The sequence below is a fragment of the Gymnoscopelus braueri genome, assembly GCF_963280865.1.
Source record: "Gymnoscopelus braueri genome assembly, chromosome: 10".
In the NCBI taxonomy this organism is placed as follows: Eukaryota; Metazoa; Chordata; class Actinopteri; order Myctophiformes; family Myctophidae; genus Gymnoscopelus; species Gymnoscopelus braueri.
In genome coordinates this window covers 48,681,179-48,701,178 of record NC_137611.1, presented here as the reverse complement: position 1 = coordinate 48,701,178, position 20,000 = coordinate 48,681,179, and the positions used below count along the sequence as shown (strand labels likewise).

General features: G+C 42.2%; 1 protein-coding gene across 1 annotated transcript in view; it reads right to left on the bottom strand.

The window, feature by feature from the left end:
• myo10 (myosin X) overlaps positions 1-20,000 on the bottom strand; it is a 166,282-nt gene that overhangs the window by 77,019 nt on the left and 69,263 nt on the right. Inside the window, exon 3 of the mRNA XM_080440639.1 lies at positions 16,088-16,246. Within this exon, the coding sequence (XP_080296765.1) occupies positions 16,088-16,246 (159 nt within the window). The remainder of the gene's footprint in view (positions 1-16,087; positions 16,247-20,000) is intronic.

The window sequence follows — 20,000 nt, the reverse complement described above, 5'->3', positions numbered from 1 at the left end:
GCGCGCACGCACGCACGCACGCACGCACGCACGCACGCACGCACGCACGCACGCACGCACGCACGCACGCACGCACGCACGCACGCACGCACGCACGCACGCACGCACGCACGCACGCACGCACGCACGCACGCACGCACGCACGCACGCACGCACGCACGCACGCACGCACGCACGCACGCACGCACGCACGCACGCACACACACACACACACACACACACACACACACACACACACACACACACACACACACACACACACACACACACACACACACACACACACAAACACACACACACACACACACACACACACACACACACACACACACACACACACACACACACACACACACACACACCACCCCCCTTTCATCCAGTGCTTGGATGAAGTAGTCCCACTTGTTACTTACTTTTACTTAAAGTAAAAGTATCAATGCTACAAAGGAGAAATCCTCTGCTACAGGTAAAAAGAATACCTAATGTAAAAGTTTTTCCAAAGTTTTCAAAATTTGTCAAACTCTTGAAGATAGCAGATCTAAAAGCCCACCACGCATCGCAACGTGTGGTGAGCTTTTAGATCTGCTATTTTCAAATAGACAACATATAAAATAGGCCTGAATTGCTTAATGTATGTTTTGTATTAATGATCTAATTCTACAAAGTAACTTCTAAAGTTTTCAATTAATTGTAGTGGAGTAAAAAGTACAATATTTTGCCTCTGAGATGTAGTGGAGTAGAAGTCAATAAAGTATTGGAAAATGGAAATACTTAAGTAAAGTAAAAGTACCTCAATCATTGTGCTTAAGTGCAGTACCTGAGTAAATGTACTTAGTTACTTTCAGCCCTGCATGGGAGCTAATTGGCCGGTGACTCACATCAGAATCCCTCCTTCCCCATTGGCTGGACCGATTAAGGCCGGCCCGCCACGGCATTCCAGGACTCTAATTGGGCGCTCGCTTGCACCGCTTCAGAAGCGGGAGCACAGTGGTGTCATGAGCGACCCGTCCAAAAATAATTTACCTCGGTTTCTGTTTTTTTGTCGGTCGCCAACTGTTTATGTTTCCATGCTGTTTTGGCCCGATGTTCACGTGTGCGGAGCAATGCACCATGGGACACTGTCAAATCCTCAATGTTCATTTAACTCTGAGAGTGTACAAATGGAACCCATGTGTACACTCTTACACACTCTTACACTAAGTATTTTACAGTGAAGTCATTAGTTATACAGTGAAAATATAAGAGTCACAGACAGTGCCTAAAGGTGGAGTACAGTAAGTGATTTTCTTTTGTTTAAAGTAAGTATTAAAGCTCTATCTACACTTGCTATAGAGCAGGGGTCTTCAACGATTTTCAGGCCAAGGACCCCTTAGCTGTCCTCACATCTTTGTAATGTGTTCTCTTCATGTGTTGTTAACAGTCAAGCCCTTATTATGTGTCCTTGTTGAGGTGAAAACCTTGTAAGTCCATTACAAGGACATCATTATTCACATCATTATTCAAACAATGATTTAAATAGAGAGAAGCCCACGACGCCTCGTTGTAAGCTTGTACATCTGTTATTTTCACTTATTTCGTGCAACACTCTTGTATGATGAAGTAGGGCATTAAAGGTACGGTAAGTGATATTTCTTGTTCAAAAGGTTAAAGTACTATATTCTGATAGTAATCATTGCTACAGAGCGTTTGTTTGGTCACAGGAGTCTCTCCAGCTCTTTAGTAAACAGAATATAGTACATTTTCAGGTAGGTGACAACATTTAAGCCAATCAGGAGAGAACACTGAACATGCATTTTCTGTTTAATAAAGAGCTGGAGAGACATGGGAGACTCCTTTTACTGAACAAACACTCTGTAGCAATGATTACTATCAGAATATAGAGCTATTTAACACTTATTTTAACCAAAATAAATCGCTTACCCTACCTTTAATTTACAACTAAACATAAAAAAGTAAAAACATGGAGATACAAGGTTTCTGCCTGACAACAACGATGATGATGAATGGCCTGCCACAAAAAAAACAGGTTGAAAGCGGTTACATACAGTGTTTACTTTAACATGCTCTCCTGTCTGCATATGACTCAAGGAAGAGAGACAGACCTCACAGCCATGAAGATGGAGAGATAGACAGATTAGCAGACTGTAATGCATCTCTCTTTCTCTCTACCTCTCTCTACCTCTCTCTCTCAGGAATATGTATCACTCAGTTCAATCTTCAACCACACAGACGGACACACAAACCAGTCACATGATTACATTGAGAGGAAATGGGCTGCAGATGAATACAAGAAGCACAACTCTCTCTCTCTCTCTCTCTCTCTCTCTCTCTCTCTCTCTCTCTCTCTCTCTCTCTCTCTCTCTCTCTCTCTCTCTCTCTCTCTCTCTCTCTCTCTCTCTCTCCCTCTCTAATGCATGTTATCTTGGCCTGGGGCCAGTAGTAACTTGCAGCTCTAATGTGCGCTGATAGCATCAACGTGTGTCTCTGTAATAAGGTTATGGAGGAGCGACCGTGTCCCTCCTGTGAGGTTACAGGACATGAACCTCGCTGGGTGAAACCTCACTCCGCGTTCCAACTTCAAAACAAACAGCTACACACAACCTAAAACAATGAGGTTGAGGTTTCCAGCCCCTTCTCTGGATCAAGGCCCACTCGGACATCTCCCGTGTTAAGCAGTCAGATGGGTTGGCCGTGTGCATTTTCAGAGCATGTTTATTATAATGATCAATCAATTGATTGTGTTCCGGCTTGGTCCATTGGAACCGTCATACTGTACACTTTAAGTTCTTTAAATGTAATTTAGATGTTATTTAGACAGATGCCATGTTCATTACTTATACCTGGTGTTCAATATTTTAGTATATGTCTCTATGCATTTGATGCACCTTGCTTATTTAAGTCTCTCTGGATACGAGCATAACTGTCATTTTAGTTTTTCATTACAGTATAAAAAGAATCTTAGAGTTTTGCCTTTCATTTGGGGGCCCACTTGCGATATTGATCCACACATTCATTGACGTCATCAAACGTGAGTCCGACGAGCGAGAAAAAACTGTCTGACAATAAGAATGAGTTTTTAAAGCATTTTGTGCAGAGGAGGGGAGTGGAAAGGGTGAAACAAAAACATACGATTGATTGATTGACTTATTGACAGGTCACTGCGTCATTGGAGCGCTGAAAAACGCTCAGCTCTTGTGTGTATCTCGTGACAAGCGTCACGTGTCAGTTTGCATCATCGTGTCTCGTTTCGACATATTTACAATTTACATATTTTCCCTCAACTCATATCAGGAATATTTGGAATATCAGACCGAAAGATAACTTCCCTGAATGGGAACGAAAGATAACTGTACGGAAAATAATTGTACGGAAAATACAATGTGCACGAAAAAGCATTTCACCCACTTTATTACACCTGTAAAATTGTTATGTGACAATAACATTGGAGCTTCTAGCCATTGGCCAATTTCACTGGCTTCCATTGAAAAAATCGCGACGCGTTGTCAGCTTGTAGATATAGGCTATTTTCACTACTTTATTATTATTATTATCATTATTATTTTCAAATAATAAGAAAGGAACGGTTTTGGACGGTTTCCACCCCACAGCAACGATGTCAAGCATGTGACATTCCGTTCTCATGTTCCCTATATGGATGCCATTAACACACAGCGGACATGTAAACATTATTTATCTTCAGTTTGACATTACTGAGTTCAATCTTCAGCCACACACACGCACGGACACGCACGCACACGCACACACACACACACACACACACACACACCACACACACCACACGCACACACGCACACACACGCACACACACACACACACACAGAGGCCGCTCACATGGTCACACTGACAGGAAATGAAATACATGTGAATACAACCCAATCACTTATCTCTGTGTCTGTCTGTCTGTCTGTCTGTCTGTCTGTCTGTCTGTCTGTCTGTCTGTCTGTCTGTCTGTCTGTCTGTCTGTCTGTCTGTCTGCCTCTTTCTCTGTCTGTCTGTCTGTCTGTCTGTCTGTCTGTCTGTCTGTCTGTCTGTCTGTCTGTCTGTCTGTCTGTCTGTCTGTCTGCCTCTTTCTCTGTCTGTCTGTCTGTCTGTCTGTCTGTCTGTCTGTCTGTCTGTCTGTCTGTCTGTCTCTCTCTCTCTCTCTCTCTCTCAGACAGTGTAATTAAATACACGAGGAGTGTAACTGAACCTCAATTCACATTGTGTTTATTTTACTGCTACATTAATCTGATCTGCAGTCAGTGTTTAGTGTTTGATAAAAGGAAAGAACTACATTAATCTGATCTGCAGTGAGTGTTTGGTTCCACTGATGTTTCTGCTCAAACTGAATGAACTATAGTCGGTTATGTTCTGTATAAGGCCAGGGTTGTACCAGGGGACCCCCATACAAGATTTGCCTTGTTAAAATAAATATTCCAAATTGTTCAAGATTCCTTTGAAAACAGCACGTTGTGAGCTTGTAGATCGGCTATTTGCAAATAGCTGGGGTACGTGTAGGGTTAAATAGGTTTAACTTGTGTTGACGCTAGATTGACTCATTGTTCTGGGGACCACCCTACAACACCCCTCAACGACCACTGGGGGTCCCCGGGCCCCACTGAGTTATGAAAACAACTTGACGTTTATTAATGTTTGTTTTAATATATTATTATCAGTGAAGAGGTGGGATTGGAGATCGTCTTTATAGCGTCTCTGTCGGGTGGAAACCTCATATGTCCAAAACTGTTACCTTTCAGGCACACATCAGCAGCTATTTTCAAAAGATTGTTATACATTTGAAACTTGTGAAACAGGACATTCTGCATAATAAATACGCACTACTTTTGGTACTTTAAGTACATTTTGATACCAATACTTTTGTACTTTTACTCAAGTACATTTTGAATTCCGGACCTTTACTTGTAACAGAGTATATTTATATAACCACAACAGACACACTTAAACATTTACACTACAACAACAAAAAACTCCAGCAAAAATAGCCGGGATGCAACGTCTTGTCAGCTTGTAGATCGGCTATTGTTCTGCTTTTTGTGTGTGACACTGTAGTATGGTGAAGTATAGGGCATTCATTAACGAGGCAGGAAACTCTCTAATCCCATTGGTATGATTATTATCATTAATATTCATATTCTAATAAACATGTAACCAGGCGGGCACATTCCATTGGTCGTCACTAACGAGCTCCATGTGTCCACATTTAGGTCAGGAGACCAAAAGGAATGTGGGGGCACGTGCACACACGCAGGTCACCATGCCTGTGCAGTGTGCAGCATGCACACACGCACACATGCACGGACGCACAAACCCACACACACACATCCACGGACGCACAAACCCACACACACGCACTTACACACACATGCACAGACGCGCACTTACCCACACACACGTGCACACACACACATTCCACACACGCACGCACGCACGCACACACACACACACACACACACACACACACACACACACACACACACACACACACACACACACACACACACACACACACACACACACACACACACACACGCACACACACACACATTATTAACATACATTAATCTGAGGTTTGCTGCAGTGTGTTTAACTTCCGTTGCACAGTGGAACAATGTGCGTGGGTGTGGGTGAGCGTGTGTGCATGTGTGTGTGTGCGTGTGTGTGTGTGTGTGTGTGTGTGTGTGTGTGTGTACGTGTGTACGTGCGTGTGCGTGCGTGTGTTTTTGAGTGTGTTTAACTTAGATTGCACAGTGAAACAAAGTCTCAAAGTCTCTCTTTTAACACATAAACAAACGGAGGAAACGTCAACTTCCTGTTGATCCTACTATTTGAATCAGGACGAAGACCCAGTAAGATAAGATAAGTTAAGGAAGATTCCTTGTGAGTAAAAAAGGAAAACGTGAGTATAGTTACTAGTTCCCAGCCCACCCATCTGACCACTTAACACGGCAGCCATTCGGCTTATCATTCAAATCCAGTGGTGGAAAGTAACTAAGTGCATTTACTCAAGTACTGTACTTAGGTACACTTTTGAGGTACTTTTACTTTACAGGAGTATTTCCAATGTTCAATACTTTTACTTCTATGCCACTACATTTCAGAGGCAAATATTGTACTTTTACTCCACTACAATTATTTGAAAACTTTAGTTACTAGTTAGCCCACTTTAGCCCTATTTTATACCTAGGCTATTTGAAAATAGCCGATCTACAAGCTCACAACGCGTCGCATCGCGGCGTGTTGTGAGCTTGTAGATCGGCTATTTTCAAACATTAGTACTTTTAATTTTGGTACTTTAAGTAGATTTTGACGCCACTACTTTTGTACTTTTACTCAAGCAACATTTTGAACACGGGCCGTTTATGTGTAACAAAGTATTTCTACATTGCAGTATTGATACTGAACACTTTTTCCACCACTGTTAAAATCTTAGTGTTTTGCCAGTTATTTGGTGGTGCCCACCTGCAATATCCTCACAGCCCAGCAGAGCGGGCGCTGGTTCAAATTTATATGTATTTGGCCGCGGACCCCCATCTGAAAATGTTTTGTGTCAGGGACCCCCAGAAGAGAAGATTTGTGTTAAAAATTTCAAAATTATTCAAGATTTCTTTAAAGATCTTTCAAAGATGATCAAAAAAAGCAGATGTACAAGCTCGCAGCGCGGCAAGAAGTGACGCGATGTGAGCTTGTAGATCGGCTATTTTTGAATAGCCAACGTATGAAATATGGATAAAGGGGTTAAAATGATTGTGATGCTAAGTTAAAACATTTTGGGGAACCCCCAGACCCCCTGGAACCCCCTCAAGGCCACAAGTCCTTTTATGCTCCTTTATTTATTGACCCAGCAACAGCAGCGTTGAAACAATGAATGTTTCAACTGGAGACAATTCCTCAAGGTGATAATGAATCTAATTAAGAATTATCATTTAATGCAATTATCACAGCTGAGGACGGCTCCAGGTCAAACATCTGTTGCCACTGCTGGTCACTAAATAAAAGAGCATAAAATAACTAAATGAGTGTTACTGAAGAAGAGTAGTGTGTGCGCACATTCGTGTGCGTGTGTGTGCCATACTTGTGAGGACCAAATACCCCCTCAAGTATATCTGAGAAATAGACGTTGTGAGGACCATTTTCCTGGAAATTAATTGTTGTTTTATGGTTGCATTCTTTAGAATAATAATAGGTTTAAAATTGGGAAAAGATTCAGGTTGGGGTTAGGCGTTAGGATTAGATGTTAGGTGTATAGGGTTAGGGTTACAGTTTTCCACTATTTTATACAAACTAAAGCAGATCAATAGCAGATCTACAAGCTCAGCGAACAATAGCAGATCTACAAGCTCACAACACGTCGCAGCGGGCCGCATTGTGTGCTTGCAGATCTGCTATTGTGTGGTTATTGTTTGACTACTTTCAGCTATTTTCAATGGCGTCCTGGAATGTTGATGTCCTCACAAGTATAGAAATACAAACATGTAAGTTTGTGTGTGTGTGTGTGAGGGGGGGGGGGGGTAGGGATGGAATGTGTGTGTGGGTTAACTTTATGTTAAATTATGCATACATCATAGCTTTCTGACCAATGGACTCTCAACAGGAAACGGAGACTAATTGACCAAATGAAGGAATTTCCTGTCATTTAATGATGTCATATACAGTCTGAGACATGGATGGAGTAAAGACACACACACACACACACGCGCACGCACACGCGCACGCGCACACACACACACACACACACACACACACACACACACACACACACACACACACACACACACACACACACACACACACACACACACACACACACACACACACACACACACACACACACACACACACAAAGACAACATAACCCAACACACCCTCAAAACTCAGCAAAAGTCAAAATGGAGAAAAGGTTTGTTTGGAAAGGAGAGAGAGAGAGAGAGAGAGAGAGAGAGAGAGAGAGAGAGAGTCTGTGTGTGTGTGTGTGTGTGTGTGTGTGTGTGTGTGTGTGTGTGTGTGTGTGTGTGTGTGTGTGTGTGTGTACAATGGGGGTGCTTCCATTGCACAGAGGAGATGATTGACAGCTCCACTCCACAGCACAGCTGGTTAGAATCAAACAGCTCACAGACTGTCAGTTAACCTGCAGGCTACACACACACACACACACACACACACACACACGCGCACACACGCGCACACGCGCACACGCACACACGCACACACGCACACACGCACACAGCACACGTGCACACACACACACGGACACACACCTTACACATGTTTATATGCAATTTTAAAATATGTTACACTTTCAACCTGACATTCCAAAAAAAAATTGTCCAAACAGTTTGAAATGTTTTTTTTTTTTTTAAACTAGCCCATTAATTAATTGGCTTAGACCAGAGCTGACTTGGGACAGGACAGGACACTCACAACGCGTCACGTTGTGAGTTTGTAGATCTGCTATTTTTTGGCCATTATTACAGTTTTTGTTGAAGTGGTTACGTTTGTGTATGGATTTTATAAATATGGAACCAATGAAAAATGTTAACAAGAGCTTGTGGCTAAATAATAACTACATTAGACCCATTGGAACGCAGGTTATTTTTCTTGTTATACATTTCCTGACAAGTGACAGTTTTGGACATGCAAGGTTTTCAACCGACAACCACAGTGTCAGACGCTGTTATTCTGTGGGTTCCTGTGGTCCTGTGGAAGGCGACATTCTGTCCACATCACGCCGAGCTGAAACGTGGACAAATGTACATTCTTCCACATTATCCAATTTACTAAGGATTACTATTTCCCAAAAGTCGCTCTATTTTCAGCACATTTTCTATAAATGCGATTACAGTAAGTAGGAAGAACACAGTTAGAAACAACACATTCTCATATTTATGTCACTGGTGTCACAGGGTCCCTGTCAGTGTTGCCACGTCTGCTTATTATAAGCGACTTTGGGCTTGTTTTCCTGTAAAGTTGCTTGTAAATATGCGGGTTGCGTTTTTTTTGGAAGAAAGTGTAGTTGCTTATTTGGGGCTTGCTTCCTAATGTTGGTTGAACCAGTGGTTTTCAAACAAGGAGCTCCAAATTAACACATTGGGTGCCAGAATTTTATAATAACAGATTACGTTCGGTGCCAGAAATCTCACCGTTGCGCTGCATTGTGCTGTTTAAATCTGTAGACTCCACGACGAGCGATCCATGAAAAAAAAAGCATGCGTGTAGGTTGCGCGATGCTCCTGGCTAAAGCCTGAAACAACAACATGTCTCACGCGAGTCACCATTGCAGAGCGATCGCGCATCGAGAATGACGCGTTTTGCCCACTGTAAAAAGTTAAGGAGATACAGAGGTTTTTAGCCAGGAGATAGAATGGAAGCGGATGGGAGCGAGATTGTTTGGCACGGTGATCCATCTGTCCCTTACTTCTTAGAGTGTTCATGGGGGATTCCAGGGCTGCGCTAGCCCCCCCCCCCCCCCCCCCCCCTTGTGGAAAAAACGCAAAAAACAAAAAGGTAAGAAAACCGTATATATGTACGTTTTTTAGGATTGTTGGCACTCCACGGGTGTATTTGCAAAAAGGTATATAGTTTTGGCACTCAATGTGTTAATATGTATTTGGCCACGGACCCCTATCTGAAAATATTGTGTGCAAGTACACAATTCAAGGCTTCATGGGGTGTGTAATTGATAGAAAATAAGATTTTTTTTGGGTGAACTACTCCTTTAAAACATAAATAAATAAAAGAAAGTTAAAAGAAAGCTTTTATCCTTCGATGCAGACGTTCAACCTTTTTTTCTTTTCTTTCACATTGTGTTTTTTTTTCCACACAAAAAAAGTTCTCTTAAATCAGGCATGTAACCTGGACGCCTGTGAATCGGGTCCTTGTTTGTCAGCCAAGAGCAATAGATCTCAGAGCTCGGTGAGAGCAGTAATGGAAGAAGTACTCACATTTTTTCTACTTACCGTAAGTACAAGTATCAATACCAAAATGTAGAAATACTACTGTTAAAAGTAAAAGTCCTGTATTCGAAATTCACCTGAGTTAAAGCACAAGAGTATTGGCACCAAAATATACATAAGTACCAAAAGGGTCTGGTTGTGTTTGGAAGGGACGGTGGTCTTTATGGAGTGTTGGCAGGTGTTAACGTGTCTTGGCGGAAGCAACGCATGCAGCCATGTTGCCCAACTTATGAGACAGAACATTTACTACCAGCATGCTAGCTTTGGAACAACAACATGATACCCTAACAGTCTCTGGAATTACATCGAACGATGGAAAAATTAGATGTACAAGAAATACTTACGTATCTACCTTTTCTTCCATATTTACAGTAGGCTATCAAAGCACTTTATAGGCTACATTATCATGCCAGGGAAGAAAAGAAGAGTTTTGACTTAGGTGCATTGACTTGTCCTGGACCTTGCCTCATTGCATCTTTACCTTCCTTGCATCCTAGCCTGTCCTTGCCTCTTCAGATCCTAGCCTGTCCTTGCCTCTTCAGATCCTAGCCTGTCCTTGCCTCTTCAGATCCTAGCCTGTCCTTGCCTCTTCAGATCCTAGCCTGTCCTTGCCTCTTCAGATCCTAGCCTGTCCTTGCCGCGTAATTTGGTACCGCACTGGGGATTTGGGGAAACCACGCCCCCGGAGCCGATCTACAAGCTCACAATGCGTCGTATCGCAAGGCATTGTGAGCTTGTGGATTGTAGATTCAAATGGCCAAAATATATATAGGGCTGAAGTGGTTAATGTATGTTTTGTAATAATAATCAAAATCTACAAAGTAATTAGTAACTAAAGTGTTCTAATAATTGTAATGGAGTAAAAGTACAAGAGATGATTATATGAGAGAGAGAGAGAGAGAGAGAGAGAGAGAGAGAGAGAGAGAGAGAGAGAGAGAGAGAGAGAGAGAGAGAACAGACTAGCGTATTTTCACAATGACAGTTGACAGCGAACGGATGCACAAGACCGCCGTCTCCATCTATTTATCCGTGGTTTCCCCAAATCCCCAGTGCGGTCCCAAATCACGCGTCCTTGCCTCTTCAGATCCTATTCTGTCTTTGCCTCTTCAGATCCTATCCTGTCCTTGCCTCTTCAGATCCTATCCTTTCCTTGCCTCCTCAGATCCTAGCATGTCCTTGCATCCTGGCCAGCCGATCCTTGCCTCCTTGCGTCCTTGCCGGCCTTACATCCTTGCCTGTCCTGCCATAGTACTGACCGATAACATTCTTGTGCTGAAAAACCATAATCTTGCGTCCAACAGACATGAACATATGAAAAATATGCTTCATAACCTTTAGTTTTTGTTTGGCACAGCAGCATGTTGTGATGGATGGTGTTGTGCTGTTTGAGTTGGATAAAACATCATCTTTGGAAACCAACCCAAACCCTGTACTTGTCCTTGAAACACAAACAAGCGATAACTCAGCGACTTATTTTTGTGTTTTAAATGTGACTGTGAAGAATGTGACTGAGGTTAAGATAGGATTGCATATCACAAAATCATACGTTTCGCACTTCTGCAAAACAAGGCACTCATGTCACAACAGAGGACATATTTTGACGTTTTCACAATCTTTGGTTTTTGTGGGACAAGCAGGGATGTATTTTGCTGCTTGTCTGTCAATCCAGAGTCAAAATGGTATTTTTGAAATGATGATTCTTAAGTGATTGTTTCAAAGGGTTAGGTATATACAGGGTATCTGCACATTTCTAAAGTGACAATTTAAGGACTTTTAAGACCTTTTTAATACTTCTAAAAGGAAAAAATATATATATAATAAAAATAGAAATAAGACCATTACTGCGTCCGTCAAACATAATCAACAAACTATACTATAACAAATTGTCAAACATTACCTAAGAAATAGGCAAAACAAAACAGCCGATATATTATTTTCACAATATCTATCTGTGGAACCCAGTCAAACAAAATGTAATGCCTCAACTCCTACAATTCCAAGTGCTTGTCAGGGTGGGAGGGTCCCCAGTTCGATTATTTCGGGGGTCGCTGTCTGAAAAGATTGAGAACCACTGACTCAGTGTGAATAATGCTGCTAACCCAAGTAGCTTAAAACAAACACTAAGATTTATTTAGCAAATCAAGTTTGACCCAGTTGTGCGGTACATGAGATGATCAGCACCAGCCACCAAACTTTGCACAAACACTATTCAGGGATCTGGCATGAGAGTAGTCACACCAAAAAATACTAAATTGCACACATATGGGGCACTACCAGTGTTACAGCAGTGTTTGACACTTCAAGTGGCCATAGCTCTGTGACCATTGATCTGCTCAGCACAATATAAGTTAAAGGGATAGTTCAAACCCCCAAACAACCTTTTCTATCAATTACTCACCCCATTGAAGTAAATAGGAGGCCAAACTTAGCAAGAGCGATTAAAAAACAAGAAACATTCACTTATAACCTGGACAGTAGAAGTTTGTCTTCATCCTATTTCCTTCAGTTAATCAAACTGATGGAATATTCGATCAGGAATGTGACATGGGGTGAGTAATTGATAGGAAAAAAACAAAAACCTTCATTTTGGGGGTGAACTATCCCTTTAAACTTGTGTTTCTATGGCTCATGGTGAAGCCAGGTGGCCGTTTTGGAACAGATCCACACGTTGGCTTCAGTGACGTACTCTAGCAGACCCACAGTTCTCACAGTTCCACCCCTGGTCGCTCGGTTTACCAGAAAACCCCTTTTCACCCAAACCCTCTCCTTTCATTTCCACTGCCTCCGTTCAGCGTTTGAAAGAAGGAGAGGAGAGAAATAACCCTACATGCCTGCCTCTCCTCTGCTGTGGGTGTAGTAGACCAATGGAGGCGGGCGGTGGCAGCCATGATGAATTGATTGGATAATTGGGACCATACGGGAGCATTCAGACGTGATTACGGGATGGCATTTTCTTTTTTGTCAAAGGTTACCAAGGTTACCACCATGGCTAAATGCACGCGGATGGCATCGACTTTGTGTCCCAGCATTTTTTTCGGGAGAAAAAAAAAACGCTTGCTCAGCGTGGGTTAATTAGGTTAGGTGAAAAACCTAGACGAGATGTCTGCAAAAAAAGAACGCTGTAAGGATTCTTTCTAGTGTGTGTGTGTGTGTGTGTGTGTGTGTGTGTGTGTGTGTGTTTGTGTGTGTGTGACGGCCCGCGTCGTGAAGAACAAAGCTCCTTTGTTTGCTAATTAGCTTACTGCGCAAAGCGGCTCTGTGCATGTGATCGCAGTCTGTTGTTGTTGAGTACAGTTCACAGGTAAACCCAGGTCTCTCGCCACTGTCTAATACGTACGCGCCACATTGCTGCTATACCCAAACAAACCGATCTTCAGAATATCACCGTGATGATATATCGAAGACCGAAGGACTGAGATTTACAAAACATGCGTTCATCTTCAGTAGACTTGTCTACTGTAACGGTGTCTTTACAGGTCTCCCAAATTCCATCAGACGACTGCAGTTGATTCAGAACACTGCTTAATAATACCAAGAAGGTGAATTCAGTTAACATTTTCTTTAATTATATTTTTACTTTACACTGGCTCGCTTTATGTCAAAGACTTGATTTCAAAATAGTACTGTTGGCTAATAACGCTTTGAATGGTTTGGGGCAAAAATACATTTGTGATCTTGTTCAGTTGTTATGCTCACAAACTCCCTGAAAACTGCAGCTCTGCTGCAACTCAGTTCTTTTAAATCAAAGCTAATCGATTAAATTGATTAGTTAAATTCACTTTTGCACCCGTACCTGCCTTTGTACCATTATATAATGGATATACGTCCACACAGGTTCTGGGTGTTAAACCACGCGGAGGGACACCCCAGACATTATGGATTAGTTTCTGTTCTCTCTGACAGAATATCCGCAGGGAACATCAAGTCTAATCACTCAACATTCCACCTGTCTGAGGGGAGTCCAACCCATTTAAGACCTGAGGCCGATCCTAAAAAATGTCTTCTAAATCCTTATGTTAATAAATATTAGGGTTCTCAAAACATTTTCATGTCAAGGACCCCCCAAAACATTATATGTATTTGTCTGCGGACCCCCATATCAAAATATTTAGTTCCAGGCACCCCCCCCACCCCCCCCCCAGAAGCAAAGATTTTACTAAAAAAGATGACTTTAAAAATACAAATATTCAATGATTTGGATTTGAATAGCCAAGTATAAAATAATGGTTTAAATAAAAAATGAGACAGACGCTTTCCCAGATACATACACTCTACAGGAACATTCCACAGAAAGACGTGAGTTCACACACACCTCAGGATGAGATGACATGAGTCCATGTTGACATCCTGGCGTCTGTATAGAAACACTACTGAACATTCATTTCTATTTTTTAAATGTTATTATTACGTGTATTTATTTATTTAGTATATCTTGTAAGTTCAGCTTGTAGATCTTGTTAGTTAGTAGATTTATTCTTTAAATTTGTATTTATTTATTTATGTCGATCTCGGGTCAAAATCTTGTACGGCCAAAACCGTTCCTATTTTATTATCATTTTAAAATAATGAAAATAGCCGATCTACAAGCACGCAACGCGCCACGATGTGACGTGCTGTGACGCGCTGTGACGCGCTGTGACGCGCTGTGACGCGCTGTGAGCTTGTCCATCGGCTATTTTCGCTACTTTTGTTTGTCACACTTGAATAGTTGAAATATGGAGACATGAGGTTTCTGCCCGACAGCAATGCAATAATGAAAATGGCTGATCATCTTGGTCTGAGACGTGAGGTGTTTAACGCCGCCAGACAGACAGAACCACTCTCCAGCAGAACATTCCACAGTAACGTGACCTCAAACACCTCCTGTCTTCACCAACCTGCTCTCGGATTTCAGGGGACCCCCCCCCCCCCACCCCACACACACACACACACACACACACACACACACACACACACACACACACACACACACACACACACACACACACACACACACACACACACACACACACACACACACACACACACACTCCCCTGCAGTGCCCCTCTCTCTCCTCTCATCTGTGTTTGTCTAGACGAAATGTCTAAACCTTATGCAATGATTGAGCAACTTTCAACCATGGCTTGGACATTCTTTGCATTGACACAAGAGAAGGTTCCACATCTGCTTTGGATGTTGTTTCTGAGAGGTGTTCCGTGATGCTGGGTTTACACTTACAGTACATATGCCCGCATATATACTGTAAGTGTTTTTGAAAGGTTTGTGATGATAGGACAGGACGGTAGAAGTCTTCTTGACCACATCTTGATATGGTTGGAGGTTCCCCTCTCTCTCCCTCAGATAGGCTAATGATGTTTGAAAGATAATCTATCATACAGTGGAGGGATTTAACACAAAAGGTAAAGAAATACGAATAAGTGAAAGGCAACAGACTCAAAAGCTGGGAAAAGTGGAGAAACCGCCTGTACAAAAGTCCATTCGATCATGCAACCATGCATTCAACATAGAGGATTCTAGCTGCAGCTATACCTGATGTACCACCATTTCCAGAGGTGCAGCTAAACACCTAACAGGCATGGATTCCCAAACCTTGCCTCAGTTGACCGCATTTTCGATAATGAACACACACACACACACACACACATGTGCAAACGTACTGCGTGATGACATAGAATAGATAGACCCTTATGAATACAAATGAATCTTGATTTCATACACCTGTTTGATTCCCATAGCTCACGTTCCTCCACTCACACTCTTGGGCTGCTACGTTGACGTTCTTTATCCAACTCAAGATGACGGCCAGACGGTGCATTACTCGTTTCAAACTTAAACAGTACATCAAAATGTGTATCTGAAAACATTGGAGGTGAGAAATAAGCAAAGCAACCGCTAGACTTGCTCCCCTCGCGCTTCCTCTCTCTCTCAGCCTGCGCTATGCGCTCTGAGTAGTGCAGTGTGTGTAGATCCCATAGCCCGGACGCGAAACGAAAAACACACCCCTGTTTCTGAGCTAAACTTTAGCTAAAAACGTTAGCAATAAAGCCATGTCATGACTTCTTTAAAAACATTATAATCTCTGAACGACAATGGATGTTAGATATAAGGGACTTACATAGATGTTCCTCTGCTGGTAGCGCAGGAACAGGTTATGCATGATGGCTCCGTCGTGGAGGTCCTCCAGACAGGCCATGTCCTCCACACCTCTGATGCTGCTGGGGTCCATGGCCTGGACCTTCTGTCTGGTCAGCGTGTTCTGTTTGTAGGTGTACACCTACATGATGGAGAGAGAGAGAGAGAGAGAGAGAGAGAAAGAGAGAGAGAGAGAGAGAGAGAGAGAGAGAGAGAGAGAGAGAGAGAGAGAGAGAGAGAGATTACTATTATGAACCATTAAACCAGTGGGGGGGGTTCCAGGGGGTCCCCAGCAAAAGTAGTTAATATAGCGTCACAATAATTCTGACCACTTTAACCTTTTATACGTTGGCTAATCAAAAATAGCAGATATACAAAAATAGCAGAGTGATTTTTTTTTTTTTTTAAGCGAACATTTGTAACTCAAATCTTTGCTTCTGGGGATTCTACAAATGTACAAACAATGTAGAAAATTATATGTATTTGGCCGTGGACCCCCATCTCAAAATATTTTGTTCCAGGGACCCCCCAGGAAGCAAATATTTGAGTTAAAAATGTTCGCTTTAAAATATATATATATATATTCAAAGATTTGCACACAAGCTCAAGCTTGTAGATCTGCTATTTTTGAATAGCCAAAGTATAAAACAAGTAAGACGCGCGAACGCGGGAAGCGAACGCCAAAAAAAAGAAAATTTAATGAAAACAAATTATTAAAAAACAAAGTAACAAAAAAATAATAATTAAAAAAATTTAAACAATTCTGCATTAAAAGGAGCATCTTAGAAAAATACAAATTCAGGAAAAAAAAACTTTGAATGTTTTTGAACAATTCAACAAAGTGTTTGAAGTGCCTGTTTCACCCACTTCCGGGGGGCGGAGCCAAAATCCGAGCCCGAAGTATTTGTTCGTAGACCCCCACTTAGGGGGGGTAGAAAAAGTTTCGGAGCGATTCGGGCACTTTTCATTTAACATGGGGTTTCAATGGGGAGTTTTTAGGAGCCTTCTCCGGGGCGTGGCTTCCGGGGGAAGGGGCGGGCTTAAACGCAACCTTGACAGGTGTGTTCAGTTTTCAAAGAGCTTTCATTTGATGTATGGTACGTGACTGTAGCTGCTATATTTCACCCAGGGGCAGGCTCCACACATACTGCACACAGACACACAGACAGACACACAAGCCGAGCACGGTTTCATAGTAAGCTCCACTTGCGCGGAGGCGCCTCCTTCTGCTGCGTTCGCAATAATGGTTTAAGTGGTTACACAGATGCGTTCCCGGTTTTAAAGGGTTAAGTTCCATATTCTATAGTTGTTTGAGAAACAACAGGCTCCAGTGTTGCGTACGTGAGTGGGGTAGATGCATGAATGAACGCACTGCTGTGTGTGTGTGTGTGGGGGGAAAGGTTATGAAAATTCTAGTGTCAAAACAAGTTCACTGTTCTTTTAAAACAAGTCACCAGATTACATTTTTTTTTGGACAAAGTGTTTTAAAGTCAACATTCTCACAGAGCAGAGGTGGCTCAGGGGTCATTTTGCAATGGTGTTAAGTAACCAAGTACATTTTACTCAAGTAACTGTACTTGAGTACAGTTTTAAAAAACTGAGTGCGACGCAGAGTGCCGCAATGAGCTTGAGGATCTGCATTTTTTTTGTGGTGAAAATTCATGCACATCTTTAGTTTGAATGTATATATAGTTTTTAAAGTGACCATTTGTAACTGAAAACTTTCTACAAATGTCTTCTAAATCCTAAAAAAAAATTGCTATACATCATTGGTTCTCAAACTTTTTTCATGTCAAGGACCCCCAAAATTATATGTATTTGTCCACCGACCCCCACCCCCCATCTCAAAATGTTTTGTTCCAGGGACCCCCAAAGCAAAGATTTGGTTTACAAATGTTTTTTAGAATGTGTTTTAGAAAACAGCAGATCTACAAGCTCATAGCGCGGTACTCTGTGCCACGCTATGAGCTTGTAGATCTGCTATTTTTGAATAGCCAAAGAAATCAAAAAATGACACAGATGCGTTCCCGGTCTGAATGGGTTTTAATATATCGTTACTGTCTTGGGGCAGCAACCTCTTATCTCAAAGTTTAACTTTTTGTGTATTTTCGTAAATTAATGCCCTTACTCGGTCATACTACAACGTCACACAAAAGCATCAAAAGCAGCAGATCTGCAAGCTCACAAAAGAAAAAAAAAGCCAAATCATGACTGACACGGGTCTGGCTGCAGGTCGTGGATGTGTTTGCCTGTCACAGTGTCACTCGGGTCACAAGCTGAACACCAAGAGGTTTGAATAAACCTTTCTTCTTCCAAACTCAGCATTCTTTGCCGAGTTCTTGGCTGGCGTAACGAACGAGCGGCGGATCCGTCCAAGACACACAAAGAGACCCAAAAAACCGCCCTGACCACGAGATATTTTTACAAGCGTCTTTCAAAGAACGTGATGTTTTCTGAAAAAGGTTATTTTAAGATCTTGACGTTCCGTGTGTGTGTCGACCGCGACCATAAACACTTCGCCACAAGACAAGGCGACCAGGATCAATATAACTCCATCGGTGTTGCCAGGTTTTGTGAGAGACGTAAGCAACCGGGTCAATGAAAACACAGGCCCAATAGAATAGTCTAATAGGGCCACATGAGCACCTACTGTATTATGCAGCGGCTGTTTGAAAATAGCTGATCTACAAGCTCACAAGCTTGTGAGCCTGTAGATCTGCTATTTTCAAAAGAAAATGTGTAATATGCCCTGACACCAGCCATTAAAAGAGTATGTATTCACTAGTTTCTTTCAAAATTGGCTTGATCTACTGTATCAGTAAATGTAAATGCCCATAGAAAGGTATCATTCACTGCCGCCGTTTTTCCTTTTTCTCTTTTGTACATAGTGTTTTGATGACATGTACTATTGTGTTTTTGTATGCTATGTTGATGAATTGAATACATAGGACCACAATGGAAACAAATCCCCAGCACTTTTCTGTGTTATCCTTTCAGCCTGTGCCACGTGCTGTTTATATTTCTGACTAATAGTAATAAAGTATTCAAAAAAGGTGCTGTCTGTCTGTCTGTCTGTCTGTCTGTCTGTCTGTCTCTCTCTCTCTCTCTCTGTCTCTCTCTCTCTGTCCGTGTCTCTGTCCGCGTCTCTGTCTGTCTCTCTCTCTCTGTCCGTGTCTCTGTCTGCGTCTCTGTCTGTCTGTCTGTCTGTCTGTCTGTCTGTCTGTCTGTCTCTCTCTCAAGGTCACATTAGAACGTGACCTCTGGTGTCTTGGAAGAACCAGACATCACACGACCTCCTTCCATGGTCATGTTGACATGGCTGACATGTCACTGTAACATCACAACGCATACACATCCTGTGTCATTTCTGGAAAACACACAGGTGTGCGCACACACACACACACACACACGCACACACGCCAAGCACACCCACACTTAACCACCTTAACTTTAACTTAAATAAAATTGCAAAAAAGTAGCCCGTCTACAAGCTCACTCAACGTGTCGTGAGCTTGTAGATCTGCTTTTTTTTTGCTACTTTTGTATGACACTGTAGTATGATTAAGTAGGGCATTCATTTACGAAGAAGACATACTGAAATATGGAGATAAGAGGTTTCTGCCCGACAGCAACGATACGTACGTTTTGCTTGTCAGACGCTGTAATGTATTAGTTGTGTCTGTAGCCTGCTGTGTGATAAGCTATGCTGACATAAGACCAGGGTCATACTGTACTTACAGTCATTCCTGATATCCAGACATGCGGGCTGTGTTTGTGTTTCAACACAGAGCTGTGACAATAATTGAAGAGCTCCATTGCTAAGTCAGAGTTGGAAATGAGACATCTGCACTGCTTGTTAATGTCACTCTGGCCTTGTAAAACAAGCTGAGTGTTTC